The sequence below is a fragment of the Gallinula chloropus genome (assembly GCF_964237585.1).
Source record: "Gallinula chloropus genome assembly, chromosome: 3".
NCBI lineage: Eukaryota > Metazoa > Chordata > Aves > Gruiformes > Rallidae > Gallinula > Gallinula chloropus.
In genome coordinates, this window is record NC_140087.1 from 20226758 (window position 1) to 20243275 (window position 16518).

Here is a 16518-nt window from a genome sequence, read left to right on the forward strand (position 1 = left end):
CTTTGTATCCACCCTTTAAATACTGGAACATGCTGATACGGTCTCCCCTAAGCCTCCTGTACCCAATACATAGTGATTACTTTTTCTTAGGAATAATGTATGAATCCTTTTAGTTGCTGTGATGTTAAGGCAGGCTTGGGAAGGTCAGTGTCTTTACTAGCACTTGGCAGCTCAAGGAAGATGATGTGGAAACTTAGATACAAAGAAAGAGTGAAAAAGCTAATGTTACTCATGAGAAAAGGAAATTCCCGTTACTTGACATTTGTTTGTTAAATGTGAGTAAATACGGAGCCTTGGTCCTTTCCTTTATTCCAAAGAAAAAGGGAGAGGGGGGTGGCGACCAGCAGCAGCAGTAACTAGTACAGTACGTGAGCAGCACAGCAGTAACTGGCTTATGATCCAAGCTGGCAGTAGCTAGTGAAGCTTGAAGGAATTAATTGGTTGTATCTGGGCCTTTCATGTGCTGAGTCAATGGCTGTCCCTGCCTGTTTAGATCGCTACTGTTACTTAGGCACTCGAAGCTGTGACATTTACCCTGGCATCCTAATGCTAATACGGGGGGGAATTGCCACAAAATTGTAAACAATTTTTCTTCTTCACCAGGGTGGCTTGGCTGTCCTCTCAGGGGTGCGTCAGCCAGAGCTGGGGGCAGGAGAGACTGCAGTGGTGGCAGAAAGTGTCATTTTATTTGTTGTGTGGTGGAAACAGAGCTTCTGTTGTTGGTGTAAAAATTCATGGAAGGAGCCGTTGTGCTGGTAGGGAACATTTTAGAGATCTGTGAGGTTAGCTCTGGCTGGAGTAACTCCTGGAAGGAGTAGGGATCCTGCTTCCATTCCTAGTCTGAAATAGTCCAAGCCAAAGAGCACATAGTCATTTCCTGTATGAAGTTCATAGTTACTAAAAATAAAAGTTTACGAGAAAACATACTTAACCATGTTCTCCTTACACATCTTAGAAGAGATTGACTGTCCTTTTTCAGGCACCTCAGGCAAGGTTTCTCTCACCTACCTTAGATACTGTAAGACACAGCATCTTTTCCAAGTCTCATCTCCTCTCCTGCAGCCAGGAGGAGGGAGAAGCAATGCAGGACACGTTGCCATCCAAAGGCCTTTCTCTCCTTGATGCCAACAGCAGAGACCTGGACAGGAGCTAGTCCCCAACCCGTCATTTCAGACAGCTCTAAGTGGGTCAGATGAATCGTGGCCATAGCGCAGTCGCTGGCGAATTGACGTCCCGCTCTGCTGTGATAAATACCAGCAGAGAGTCTTGCCCTGCGCTGATGTAAAACACCCTTACCTCTCACTGCAGCAATACCCCAATGTGAAACACCCTTAGCCTCTCACTGCAGCAATACCCCAATGTAAAACACCCTTAGCTCACACTGCGGCATTACCCCAATGTAAAACACCCTTAGCCTCTCACTGGAGCATTACCCCAATGTAAAACACCCTTAGCTCTCACTGCAGCATTACCCCGGCGCGGTTATTCGCTGTGTCCATGCCAAAGGCTCGGTGGGGTGGGTATTTTTTTCAGTTGACAGCTAATTGCAGAGAGGGAGACAGGCAATAAAAACGCTGTGAACGGTGAAGGAAATGAGTCTGACTCACTTCCACTCTCCCTTTCACATTTTTAATCCTGCGCGGTGCTGCCTGTGACAGGAGTGGGATTATGTTGGGTTTACTGATAGCAGCTTCTGACCTGCTGCTGTGTGGATGGTTTTACTTTCAATCCCTTACTATTTATTTTTTTTACGAAGCTATTTCTATTTATTTCCCCATTTCCCTTCAGCGACTTCTACCTGACAGATTTAAGTCACCTCCCTTTCAGTGCCATTCCAGCAGCAAGCACATCTTCTCCTTGCAAATACGTTTTGAAAGGGAGAACAAGGAAGAAATTAAGTTAATATCACTTTCTGCTTTGGACTTAAGAAAATAAGGGAAAACTGGGAAGGTGAAAGGACCAGTTTTGCTGTCGAACTGTGGTGTCTTCCAGAGGAAAGCACAGCCTGTTTTCCTTTTCAGACTCTGATTGAAGGTTGAGAGAAAACCAGGTGACACCAAGTTTGTGTTGACCGTCCAAAGGCTAGAGAGGGGAAATCAAACAGGTTTCGTGTCATTAGAGATCTGTAAACAAGGTAGTCCAAGTAACTGTGCCTAAGGTCAGCCTTTGTGTGTACAGGCAGGAATTTGGGGGGACTGGGGCATTTGTTTGGTCTTTCTTGCTGGTTTAAAGTGACCTGTCAAGTAGTGTGTTACGAAGCTGTGCCTGGACACATGGGGCAGAGGGGCAATGTTCCGGGCATGAAACATTGTGAAAGGGTGCGGTAGGTGTTTGCACTGAATTTCACGTGGCCCAGGCTTGGAGGTGCACAGAGCAATGGTAAAAGAGCACAAGAAACAAGGCAAGGAGCTGGTTAGCATCAGGTCTGGGTGCCTAGGGAGGGTCTGTGACTGTCAGTGCCAGAGACCACTGCCGTGTGCTTGTGCACAGGTGTCCTCAGCAAACTGTTCTGCATAAACCAAGTCAGCTCTTCGATGAAAAGAACGTATTTCTCATCTGTGCTGTTACTTTATCTCCAGATAATTGAAATGCACCATTTAAGACGATAGCCATGTGCTAAGTATCAAAGGAACCTTTTCAATCCATCTTTTTTGCTTGACTGGAGCAACTTAAGTTGCATCTTCTTTGGTATCTTGCACGCAGAATAGTCTCCTTGTTTGTGAGGTTGGATTGTACCAAATGGGGAAAGAAATGTAAATATTTACTGCCATCTTTTGGACAGTGTGGGTATGACTCAAAAAAAGAAGGGGTCAATTGAGTTACTCAGTTGTCATCTCCTTCAGCTTTCTCAATAGCTTCTTATTTGACCCCCAAACACAGAAGTCCACCGAGGAACTCTTTTTTTTTTTTTATTCATGTTATCAGTCTCAAGCTATAAAGTGAAGCAGGGTTTGTAAGGCGAGGCACTTCCCTGTGAGCAATCTGATAGGCTTGGGGAAAAAATCCTAACGTCTTTAGAGCACATCCACTGTTTGCCAGGTTTTGAGATGGGGTGCGTTCATTGCTCCAAGCTCTCAGGAGCTTTGTGTTTTGCTTTGCTTTAATGCATAATCGATAGTAGTGGAAGAGGTGGTTGCAGTTCCTGCAGTCAGAACCTGAAGGTACAGTCGCATGGTCTGCAGTCAGAACTGGATGGCGGTTTGTGGCCTGAAGGAAGAATGTTTTACTGCAAGTAAATGAGGTTTTAGAATGGTTGGGGTTTTTCAAGAAATGCAACTTCAGTGCTCTTCAATCTACAAAAATAATAGAATGTCAGCAAATACAGCTTCATTTCAAAATGCATGTATTGTAGCAGGGTAGGACATGTTGCGTCACACTCCTGACCCTTTCTTCTTACACGGCGTACTGCTCAGTTGAAATGCTGATTAGGCGACCTTGCCTAATCACGAGAGAGCATTTTTCATCCACTTGAGGTGTCAAGTTGCATTTTTAACCTCACACCTAATCAAACTTTCAGTTCTGCAGGCCATGCCGACACAGGTTTCCTGCTGCGGTAATAGCTCCTTCCTTGAAACTAGTTTGAAATTAATCGCGATGAAGCACTTGGCTGTTTCCAAAAGGCTGTGTCTCTCTCTTAGTGGACAGAACCTTCTTTTAATGTAAGGAGATCTGTTATTAGAGCTTCTTAGAAAGAAGATTCTTACCAAAGATCCATTTATATTGCTGACTTCAGTACAATTATAATCTGATCTTTACCAGCTGGACCTCCACGATGTGCCACATGGGGGTGTTAAAAACGTGCTTAATGCAAAACTTGGCATGTTGTTTATTTGGGGGGGAGGGTGGCACCATAAGTAATCATCCTTCCACTCAGCGTTGTTCAGCTTGCGTTCGGCAAGCAAAATATGACTCTCTTCTTTTGTCCCATATTTGTTTATTCTAGGTGAAACTTCCTTTTCCTGTTGATCAAATCACAGATCTTCCAAGGAATGATTTCCAGATGATGATAAAGATGCACAAGCTAACCTCAGAGCAGCTCGAGTTCATCCATGACGTCCGCCGGCGCAGCAAGAACCGAATTGCAGCTCAGCGCTGCCGCAAGAGGAAACTGGACTGTATTCAGAACCTAGAATGTGAAATCCGCAAGTTGGTGAGTTGTGTGCTCTCCCCTCACCCACAGCTTGCAGAGCACTGATAGCAATTACTGTCCAGAGTTTCGTGGATTCTCTCAGTTGGTACCTAAGTAAATGGAGCCACTTGTATGAAAATTTACTACATAAAAATATATGGGGAGGAGGGGTGTATATATATATATATAATACATATGGAAACCACAAAATTCCATGGAACAAGGCGTAGATACCTCTTTATCTATCAAGTGCTTCCACATTTCAATCTAGGGGAGTGAGGTGACTAGAGTGAGACTAGAAGGTTGCTGAGGAAATTCCTCTGTCAGTCATTGTATGGACATCTCAGGTGTGGGTTTGGTGGATAAACACAGATGTCTACAACACAGACACCTGCACTGGAGCTAGTTGTCCTGGTTTTCTTTATAGTCAGTGAAGAGAAATAGCTACCTGTTGAGTCTCATTTGTCTCATCCTGCAGCAGAGGAGGTGGCATATAGCCCAGAAGTGCCTGTTCTTCTCCGTTGCTAGACAAGATCACCTGGAGAGCTGTGTCATGTAGAAGGCACCTTACCTGAAAAAAATCCCCTCCTTTCTCACAGTGCTTCTGTGACCTGAGGGCCCTGCTTCTCTTCCTCTGCCAACCCCTTGCCCATTGAGAGAGCAGGCTGGTACACAATGACAAAAAGGCTTGAAACAAGCATTGTGGAGGGTGGCATTTAGCAGGAGGAACTTGAAAATGGGTTGGCACCTCCTCATCTGTTTCAAAGTCCTACCAGCTTTCTGAAATGTCAAAAAATATGTAATAGGACCAGTTCAGCTGTTAGGAGAAATGTGGGTAAGAAGCATACAGGACCAGTTTAATTGCATGGCTCAGCAGAGGTTCAGGAGCCCAGCATTAAACCCAGCCTTTGAATATCCAAGGGTTTGGGTGATTAATTCACAGGGGTAAAACAAAAGGAGCTGAAGCAGATTTCCTTGCTGACATCTCTGCATACCCAGCTGCCATTAAAATTAGAGGTTATTTGGAGTCTTTGATCTAAATAATGTCTCTGTGCACATGTAAAACATGCTCAGTTGTAGGTTGAACTCGGTGGGTCTGGGGAACAGGGTACTTCTTGTTCTTGTCAAAACAGGTTGCGTGTCGGAAGCGGCCTTTAGTGTAGTCTCTGTTGGGCCTCCTTCTCCACACAAGCTGCAGCAAACATGGTGTGAAAGAGGCAGGGATCTGTTGGAAGAAGCTGAGGTGCCATAACCTCACAAATGGTGGAAAGCCACATGACTTTGGGTTACTCACTCACTGCCGGTGCCTGTCTGCTTCCCATCTGTAACACAGGGCTGACGCTGACCCCACAAGCTGGTTGGGAGGCTTAAATCATCAAGGCTTGTGGAGCCTTCAGACACTGTGCTGCTGAAGTCCTGGCTGGGGGGGGAGAAATAAAGATCAAAACGTTCAGAGTAATGCTCCAGTGATGCAAAACAAATAAAACATCAAAGATAGAACAGTGAGCAACTGCTTTGTGTGCAGGGGGAGATCCGCAACACACGTGGGGTGACTCAGAGGTTCTGCGGGGTAGAAGAGCGGTGCCTCATCCAGGTGGTCAGGAGAAGGGGGTCCAGTCATGGCTGCACATGCCCATCCCTCTACAGGTCTTCTTCTCCAGGGTAGAGCACTGGAAGCAGCACTCTAAGGGCTGGACTAACAGCAAAGGAAGAATCAGCTTGATACCTGTAGCCTTCACTTGAAAATTAATTTGGGTTCATGGGCTTTTCCTGTTCCATTATATTATTGTCCAACCTAAACAACAAAATACGTTTTTCAAGTCCCCTTCTCTTCCCTAGCACATACACATGCCTCAGAGAAAGGAGTGAAAGGCCTATGAGTGATGTTGTGAGCCTGATCCCTGCTGAATTTTAGGGCTCAAAACCTCTCTGAGGTGCAGGTCACTTTGAAAGACATTCTGAAATTTCTCTTTAGCAATCTGGACTTGAATATGTAGTGATACAGGTTCTGGTGCATCATTCAGAAAGAGGACATTCATAGAAATGACAATCTCAAGGTGTGCAAGAGCATAAACCTGCAAAAATTAAATGTGTGCCTTTCCAGCCCTCCTGCCTTCCCCCATAGGCATGCTGTTCAAGCAGGTTGTCAGCTTCAAGGTCTTAGTTTTACTCTTAGGAAAAGCAGTAGTGAAACTTGGGTTGACTGCACACAATGCGTGGTCACTGGAAATTCTTTTGTCATCTTTTGTCCACTTTATGACTAGTAATTTCCAGACTCCTGAATTATGTAGTGGTTCTAGGGTTTAAGGGTTTTTTTCACTAGGCTGGGTACTCTTCATGAAAGACTCATTTTTCCCCCTGTGTGTACTTCCTGCAAGTCACCCATCTTGACACAGACGATTTCTCAGCAGACAGTGAGTGAAACGATCGTATCCTCTGGGTTTGATAGGTAATATTTTTTGCCTGCTTTCCCTCCCTCACCCATCTACCTACTCACATTCCCTTTTTTCCCTGCAAGCTCGCAGCATATTCTCTTCCATAATTCATTATCTCAAGATGTACTTGAGCATCTGTTTATTTTTTCATTATTTTTATGCTTTCTGGATAGATTTATCAATATTTTAGCAGTTGGTTCTTTTCATGTGCGCCGCTCGCTCTCATTCACACAGCTGTGTGCTTCCAGTGCAGGCTTCGGACCTAGGGCAATACTACCAGCTGTCAACAACCACCCATAGTTGGATTATGTGAGCTGTGGAGTTTTCACACCTCAGATGCCAAGGCAGCTTGGGTTTAGCAGTGTTACTAGGTGAGGTGCACGGCTGCGCTGCTTCCAGGGCCAGCTCAGCTCTGGAAATAGCTCTGGTACTCTACGAAATCTTGAGCTGAATGCCTGCCATCCTGGGATGGGAGGTGATGCAGAAGGACCATCCCAGTCGGTCTGCACTGAGACAACACTGGTTTTGAAATGTGTAACTCTAGGCTGGGTCTGGCTCTCTGCCAACCCACCCCTCACCCCTGTTCACCTACCAAGCACACAGCGGGCAGTACTCACCACATGGGGGGGCCACATGAGGTTTGAGCTGGAGATGACTGCCACCACAGCACATCACACAGTGCCCTGTGATAGTTAGGGATGGGGACTGTACTGGTGCTTTGTTGGATGAAGAACAGCCTGGGCTCCTTGAATCCTGAGTGAAAAAATAACTCCCACCAGACTCTGTCACTCTTCCTCCTCACCAGTAGTGTCCTGCCTCTCACGTGGACCCCTCCTAGAGTTTCACTTACACAGTGAAATTCTGAAACACTCAAGCTAAATGTTGTCAGGGGAGGGCATTTGGGAGCACAGGAGGCATGAGCAGAACAGAAGGGAAATGACATTGAGCTGCTTATTCAGAGTGTTAAGAAGCTCACCGACCTTCAGGGTTTTCACATACATCTTCATAGACTATCTTGGGTAGGTAAAACTCTAACCAGTAAGCACCAGGACATAAGAAAATGAGTCATGGTGCAGGCCACAGGCCTCTCCACCGAATAATGCACCTTGCACAGGTAGCAGGGGTTCAGCTGGCACATGGGCCAGAGCAGGTGCACCCAGCCTGCCTGACTGACCCAGCAGTTAGAGGATGAACTGAACTTCCACAACATAGCGTCACTTCAGGTTCTCAGCCCTGGTTTCTTGTTCAGGTGGCAGTGACTTTTCTCCATCAAGAGGTTTCTGTCAGAGATTTATCATCTATCAAGCAGCCTTAGTTTGTCGAGGGAGCTAACAGTCTCTTGGAGTTAACATGTGACTCCATCCACTTTCCAACTCCCATGCTTTTCTCCAGATGTTCAACAGACAGAAGTCTGCACAAACCTTATGGTGGTCAAATATCTGATGTCTCTGTGACTTTGCCCATACAAAAGTAGCTGTGCCGCGTTGGTCTTCTTGGGTACCTCTGCAGACATGCCCAGGGTGTGCAGCTGGCAGATGGCCCTTCCTCAACCTAAGATACCTTCCTTATTTTTCAGGTGTGTGAGAAAGAGAAGCTGCTCTCAGAAAGGAACCAGCTGAAAGCAAGCATGGGAGAATTGCTAGACAACTTCTCGTGTCTTTCCCAAGAAGTGTGTAGAGATATGCAGAGCCCGGAACAGATCCAAGCTCTCCACCGATACTGCCCCGTTCTCAGACCCATGGATCTACAGCCAGCCACCACCATCAGCCCTTCCCCAGCTGGCGTGGAGCAGAGCCTGGGCACCTCCCAGTGCATCGGGGAGAGCATGCAGTGCTGCTCAGAGCAAGGCTCGGTGCAGCTGGGAGCGCCCTGGCTGCCCAACAACGTCTCGGAAAATTGTTCGGCCGGTGGGGGGTTGGATGGAGCCGACACAGGTACTTACCCCGAGAGAGAGCTTCCACCAGAGCAGAGCAGCCAGACGGTCACGGTAGACTTCTGTCAGGAAATGACTGATAAATGTACAACAGATGAACAACCTAGGAAAGATTACACCTAGTGACTCGTAACCTTAACGTTACACCTGGTCAGGTGTTCTTCAGTCAGCCAGTGGCAATGTTCATTTGTTGTCTAGAAGAACGTATTTGGTGCACACTACAGTGGTCTTAGCAGCAATACTGTTTTTAAGTATTCCCTCCTCTCTACAAGCAGGAGTTCTCTTCACAATGGTGCTATCCCTTGCTCAGGCAGGGAACGAAGCAGTGGCAACACTGTCTGTTTTTGTATGTTGATTTCAATCTTAACAGGGATGGACATAACACCTCTGAGGACCCAACCGCAGCTTTTTTCTCAGTGGCCCATGTCACAAAACCCTAACTCAGGAATTTCCTCTGAATGTTCAATTTTTCATTGAAGACAGCTTCTTTACACATCAAAGTTTTATAGCTAAACTGTACATATTATATATAATATATATATAAAATATATATATCCATATGCAAAAGTCCCTGCATGCCTCAATTTTTCTCATCCTACAAACTGGAAGCTTTCATTTCTATTGTATAAACAAGTTCCAACATTCCTTTTTGTCTTCGGCGCTAGAACTAGTTTGGTAACTTGTTACACGAGGATTTTTTTTCCCCTTTTCTCGGTTGGCAGTTCAGCAATATCATTCAATTTGTACTTATTTATAAAACTTTCATGTTGGAAACTTATTTGAGATTTTATTAGAGACAGTTTTTGGTTGTTTTGGTTTTTTTTTTTTGGCACGGCCATTTCGTGCCACTTGAGCAATGTGGAGTTATTTTATTTTCTTGCAGATACTGTACAGTAAATGGTCAACTTTGCCACTTGCACTGAGTTTCTGGTCAAACCTCTTTTCATAAATGAAGTCGTGACTTCAGTATAACTTGAGTATATGGTTTTCTTTGCTTTATGGCTTAAAGAAAATAGAGAAGTTTTAGCTAATAGACAAACACTCAGGAGCTCATTATGTAGTAAAAAAACGGTCTTGCCAAATACTGAATTCACTATACAATTTGTAAAGAGAATCTGCTTGAATTATTTTTATATTCAGACTTCTTTCTGTTTCACAAACCAAGTTTAAGTGCTGTTAACGATGCTTTTGGATTCTTATAGGGGAAAGTATATTTCACTCTTTAGAGAAAAAAGTATTTGACAACTGGATCAGTTCATCATACGTTCCACGAAGTAAAGCGAACGGAGATCACATCAATATACTTGGGGGCGGGGGGGGAAAAGCTTTTTCTCCAGCCCCGCTCCGAAACCTTTACTCATGGAAGCAACTGCTGCTCCGGCTAGTCCCCAGAGCCTCACCTCAGCTGTCCTCAGCCGTTACCTGTTTTCCTCACCAGACCCCAGCTGCAGAGGTGGGTCAGGTGAAGTCAGTGGTCCTGCCCGGGTAGGCAGAGTTGCGGGATCAGACCCCTAGTTGTTGACTTTGGTTTCCTCACAGAAGTCGAGTTAGCACTGTATCCTCTTAAGAGCAAAACGTACATCTGCCAACACCCGATTCGGTCGCTCACCCATCAGTTCTTGTGTTCCAGGATCCGCTCATCCTGCAGCATTGCCCTCAGCACAAACCGCAGCTAAAAGAGCGCTGTCTCAAAGGAAACTACTCAGTGAATTGGCTTAGTTGTAACTGTATTGGATTTGTATCTTAAGCAATGTTGACTCATGTTATGACTGTGTGAGACAGCAGCTTTCCAAGCATAACATCTGTATGTACAGTGTAGACAGAAAAACGTCCTCCTAATGCTTTTTTAATAATTATTATTATTATTCTAAGTGTACTGAGTTTTTATTTTGTGGTTCTTTGCCCTATGTGTGCCAGGTTGCGTGGCTTTATCCTGGACGACAACTGTCATGTGCTTTACTGGCTGATATTGTTTGTTCTCACTGAAAAAAAAGAAAGAAAGAAAAAAAAAAAGACCAGCTGTTCACACCTATTTAAAAAAATAGCTGGGGGTTGGGGGGAAAGAGAGGGGGAAGCAGCTTCTGGGAAGCAGTAAGTGATGATGTGGTCTGTGCTAACGTTTACACTAGGGGTGTGCGCTGGTGCTTTCTTTTTTTTTTCCCTGAGGCACTCAGTAGATCAGCAGCTTGACCCCGGAGGAGGAATCAGCTCCCTCTCTCCACTTCTTCCATCTCCAGACTGTGCTCATGGACCGTCGCCCGCTCGCCACAAAGTCTTGCTTTTTTTACCCTCTTCACCCAAACTATTGTAGCCAAGCTACCGAGGAGGAAATGCATATAGCATGTGCCATGTTTGTAGAAAGTAACTTTTTTTCCCCGCATGTACAAAAAAAAAAACCCTTAGTATATAATGTAGGAGAATATTTATGTTTAAGTATTAATCATTACTGTACAAAATCCTTACCTTTAAATGTTCAAAAATATACAAATGCCATAAACTCCTAGTTGACACGGTTGAAAAAGGGGGAGGAGTCATCCTTTCTTTTTAAAAAGAGCTTAACCTAAAACCTGACACACACCCCCCCATACCTCCTGGCCACCTTGTGTAGGTAACTGACTGAGAAGCTCATCGGCAGGTGGGTTGGGGGGGGATTTGATTTTCCTTCGAATTCGTTGACGTTGCAAAGCAGTTCTGTGCTTCGCAGAGAAGTTTTGTTTCTATGAGACCATGGTGAGAGCTAGAATTGAAAAACTAAATGTGAATCACATTATAGAGTCATAGCTACTTGGGGGGGGGGGGGCTGGGGGCGGGCAGATGGGAAGGGTCAACTGACACAGTATTTTAAAGATGTTTTTCTGTTGCCTTTTTTATTTTTAAGTGACCTCCTATATATATATGAATAGATAGAATGTTTTATGAGCATAAAACCAAGTTTTAACTTGCTTCCTGACATGAAGATTTACTCTACTAACAACTCATGTGCAACTGGTACTCTTGACCTCATTCCAACGGTTTTTAAAAAACCCACCCACACAACCCATTGCGCTGCAGCTCTCTGGTTTGACCTGGCTTTGTACTGGTGCTGGGTCTCTTGATCTTCTCTACCTTGGGAACTGGTATTTAAAAACCACTGCTCAAATGAGTGTCTCTTCCTCAACCTTTCTCTCGTCTCTCCTCTCTCTCTCTCCTCCCTCCCCCAGGAGCTTTTCTGGATGTTTGATTTCATTCTTTCCCTTTAGAAGTGGCTGATTTTGTGTCATTGCTTCCTATATTTACATGTATCATGGGTTTTCCGTGGGTTTTTTTTTTTTGGTGGTGATTGTTGGGTTGGTTTTTTTTGTTCTGAGTTTGTTTTGGGTTGTTGTTTCTTTGGTTTTGTTTTGTTTGGGTTTTTTTTGGGTTTTTTTTTGCTATTTGGAACCACGCTGCTCTCAAAGCGGTTACTGGGCTAACGCTAGAAGGGAGACACGGGGAGAATTAGTGTCAGACCTGGACGCCAGAGTTGCAATACCCAACAGTTCTTGTCATGAGGTCAGACCGACCTCCCGCCAGAGTCCTGCAGCGGTCACGAACTTTGGTGGATCAGTGGCCACCGCGATCTCGAGTGAAAACTCTCTTTGCTTTTGCCAAAGGGGATACGCGCAGCATCGGGATCGGCCCTGTCGGGTGTTCCTTGGAAATGGGGCGGTGAGATCCCATTTCCCCCGCCGGGCGCCGCGCCGCTCGCGCAGGGCGGGCGAGTCCTCCGTGAAGCTCTGTCCAGTCTGTAGCTAGTTCCCCCTTTTCCTTCGCCATTGCTATACTCGTATCGCCGGGAAACCTCATTTCATTTAGGCTTGTTATGCTTTTTGTCAGGTGAGTACTACACTATATAATGTGTTTGTTTCTCTGCGTTCTCTGGGGGTGCCTTGAACACAATTAAAGCTCGTTGCAAGCTGATTCTGGAACAAAAAGGTAGTGGGGGAAAAAAAAAAAAGGAAAAATATTTAAAAAAAAAAAGAGGCAAAACAAAAGCAAAAATGTTGGCTGTGTTATCAGGATATCCCAGTATTTATATCACAGACTTCCTAACATGTGATGACTCAGGCGTCAGAGTTTGATGCTGCAGTATAAAACTATTATTTTATATATTGTACGAGTAATTTATTAAATGTCTTTCTAAGGGTATATGCTGCTTTTAAGATGCACTATATTTTTGGATCTAATCCTTGTATTTTTTTTTTCCCAAGGAAGTAAAATGTGCTGCAAAGGCAAGCCACAGTGATTAGTATGCTGACTGCTACTTCTCTTTAAAAAGGAGAGTGGGAACTAGATACGTAACTTAGCTAAATGGATTAACTGCTGCCAGAGAAATGATTAATGCTGATAGTGTGGTCGTTAATCTGGACTCCAACACTTCGTCAAATCTGTATTCTAAAGAGCGCTTAAATAGGAGCTAGAATACCTAGGCACATAGCTAGATCTTCTTTTTTTTTTTAATATGTAACTTTATGATTGCCTAATAAATTAAAAAATGAATTTAAATCTGCATGCTGGAATCACTATAGTCCTGTAACACAAGTAAATGTGTTCCACTAGGAGAGAGCGGGGCGAAGCCTGGCAACTCAGCACCCCATCCACGCTTGTGTGTCGTGACCCACTGCTGTGGGGGACAGCGAGGGAGCAGGGTGGGGTCGCAGAGTCGGCCGCCCGTAGTGGGGTTTGCAGTGAGACCAAGCGAATGTTGCTTGCACGAGCTCACAGCTTGCTCCACGGCACGTCCTCCTTCCACTGCAACGGGGAGTGCTGCTTTCCCCTTTAGGTTTGGTTTTTGTTTGGGTTTTCTTTTTAATTCCCAATCCAAACTGCACTTAGGGGAGCTTCTGGGTGAATGGTGCAGCCCGTGCATTGCAGCGTTTCACGTCTCTATTTTAGGGCTGCCTGGAGAAGGCTTAGCTCAGTGTGAGCAGCGGAGCTGAGGGCCTTGCGTAAGGCGGGGGGATCTGCTAAGTATGGAGCAGTTTATTTTTGTCAGATGGGAGCTGAAACTCAAGCCATTAACATAAAGAACTTAGGCGCTCTTCCCTGCTAGCAATTCTTCTCAACAGATTTTGACTTCATTTCAGTTTTGTCTCTGCCAACACAGTCCAAGTTAATTTTATATCCGTATATATATATAAAATACATGTATGTATGCATACATACATCTATAATTCTAGTCAGAGTGTGTGTTTGTGTATTTTCCTGTTTATAATGCATATATGTATATTTATAATACTCCTCGGAGTACGTCATGACTCAGGCATCAGATCTGATGCTGTAGAATAATACGATATATGTGTATAGGCATATGTTCAGATACCGTGTGTATATTTAAAAGATCTATTGTTGGTGGTCTGTAGAATAATTATTCCCTCTTCTCTCCAAATTTGAATGGCATTACTTGCAAAGACTTAAGTGTACAGTATTTTCCTACACTCCACCAAGATAGGTGTTATTTATGTCGAAGTCAAATATTGATATGCCTTTGAAGGTATTACACAGATAACGTTGCCGTTGGTGCAGACAGAATTGCTTTTTGGCAGGAACGAATGCTAAAAATACCTTTTTATAAAGTCATTGCCCCAACCAAACGACCGCTAAAAAGTCAGCTGGACGGCCCCCGTTCTCGTAGGAAACTCAGTGACTGTGGGCAGAGCCCTTTCCGTAGGTGAAAGTCGCTGTGCGGTTCATGCCGTGCCACTGTTGTCCCTTTTGGCTGATTAAGGGCACGCGGAAAGAAACCAGCATCCTAAAATAGAAATGGCAACTGGCAGTGTTTGATTTCATTGATTGCTTAGAGGCAGAGACGGTCCCAGGCTACGAACCCAAACGACCCCTCTGTTTTGGAGGGAGCCGAGCGGGGGCTGCAGTCGCCGGCCGGGCTCGTTCCTGCAGCCAGAGGAGCCCACCCTCCGGGACGTGGGCAGAGGAGGGACCAGCTACCCCACGCCGGGGGTTGAGGCTGGGATCCCCCTCCCCAGGCCGGCGCTACCCTGCAATTTGTGACGTACCCAAGCGAAATGCGCAGGGCTTGGGTCCTGCTCTCACGCCTAGGTTTGCTCTGCCCGACGCTATCTGGATCCCTCAGACCGGCAGGAGCGATACTAAACACTTTGGTGATACTCAATGCGTGGTTGTTTACGCGTAGTTCCAAGCATCACCTTTGATTTCAAGGGTGGGGATGTCCTAAGAGTTTGTTCCAGAACCAGTTGGTTACAAGTGCACCTCTTATATATGCCTTACAAACTTTAGAGGCCATATTCAAAACAGGGTTTTTATCAGTGTATGCAAGGGGGTGCAACCCCTCTTCTCTTCCTCCCCAGGTCAAACAGTATGGACAGTTTTCACACATATCTACCTGTATAACCCTCTGTACCTCTCATAACTGGTCAATGACTGTAACAGGTTACATCAGGTGTTTTTTCTACATACTTTTTACACAAATTCTATGCGATTAATGTAACTTAATTCAATGCATCATTTTATTGTACTAGTTCTTAAGCTTGTCTTTATTTTTTTTCTAGGTGACTGTGGTTTCTTGTGATTTTTATTGTATAAATAAATGAGGTGGCTGTTGATGCTTACTCTCTGTTACTAAGAATTTTTACCTTTTTGGAAGAAAGCATTGCTATGAACTAATGAATTTAAAATGTCATTTACTCATTGTAAATACAGTATTGTGCAAAAAACAAAAATGGAAAAAAAAAAAAACAAACCCACCCAACCCTTTTCATTCATTTGAATTGCTAGTGTTAACTGAATTTTGTCTAGACACCATTTCTGTTGATGAAATAAAGACATATCATTATGTATTGTAAATCGACTCCTGATTCTGATGTTGCGGTGCTCATGTGGGAGATTTGGGAGGGTAGGTTGGACATGGATCTCGGGACTGACGAAGAGACCTCTCCACTCACGTGGTCCCATTGCTAATTTGCTCGTCGCCTTTGATCCAGGGATCCAGTTATCTTTGATCTGCTTCAGGGTATTTCATCGCAAAGATGAAATGAGCTGTTCTGGGAGATGAAATAAGCTGTATCTATACCCATTCCCCCAGTGTTTGACTTAAGGCCATTCTTCCAAGTCTTTGTTTTGGTCTTCTAAAACATCAGTGTACGTGCTGGGAGGCAAGGGGAGAGGTTGGGCTTTGCTTCTCCTTCACAGAAAATCTGAGAGGAATGGAGAGAGATTTCTGTAGAAACAAAATACAGCAGAAGAATCTCTCTGTGTGACCCGAATATGGTGGTCTTCTTTTCTGAAGGAGTAGCTTGAGCCACGGACCATTAGCATCACTTACGCTGCAGAAGATGCAGAAAGGGAACGAGAAATTATCAACAGCCCACGGTGCTGTTACCACAAATGGGGCACGGGCTCTAGCAGGGCGTGTTTGCTCCCTGGGAACCCCAACTGCATGGCACCCGTCTCTCTCCTTGTGTTGGATGCATCCAGAGCCTGCTCAACAGGCTGGCAGAGGGAGATCTGGGAAGGGGAAATGGAATGACCGGTTGTCCTGCCGTGGTGCAAGCATGTGCTGGGATGCTGCTGTGGGGAGCAGGGAGGAGAGCAAGCTGCTGAAGGCTTTTTCATCACCAGACAGGAAACGCTGGTTTGCATCCCTAGGGATGCAAACTCTGTCCTCTTCCATCTCAGCAGTGAAAAAGCCTGCAGCTTTTCGGTCATAAAAGTCTTGTGGAAGAAAGTCAAACATGCTGCTTTCACTTTCCAGAGTTCCCTTCCCCAGTTTTCTGAGTCTTCCTGTTGAGCACACCTGAAGAAAGCTTCTGGCCCCCTCAAATCTGTCAGAAGGTGTAGCAGCTGCCACATCTACACATAGCCTGGCAGTAGACGATGTACTTTACCAAAGCTGTTTCTCCATCCCTCCTTGGTCGTTGCTGGCACTTAATGACCACCATCCTAAATATTTCCTTTTTTTATTATTATTTTTTGCCTTAAAATCCTGAACAAATTCACAGGCAAACCCTCAGCAGGAGTGTAGTGAG

At 44.9% G+C, this 16518-nt stretch overlaps 1 protein-coding gene across 1 annotated transcript in view; it reads left to right on the top strand.

Annotated features, from left to right (window-relative positions):
• Positions 1 to 8640, top strand: part of BACH2 (BTB domain and CNC homolog 2) — a gene marked incomplete at its 5' end in the record, with an annotated part of 45794 nt that extends 37154 nt beyond the window's left edge. Inside the window, 2 exons of the mRNA XM_084261680.1 lie at positions 3944 to 4150; positions 8141 to 8640. Of these exons, the coding sequence (XP_084117806.1) occupies positions 3944 to 4150; positions 8141 to 8620 (687 nt within the window). The 3' untranslated portion in view covers positions 8621 to 8640. The remainder of the gene's footprint in view (positions 1 to 3943; positions 4151 to 8140) is intronic.
• Positions 8641 to 16518: the final 7878 nt, after the last annotated feature.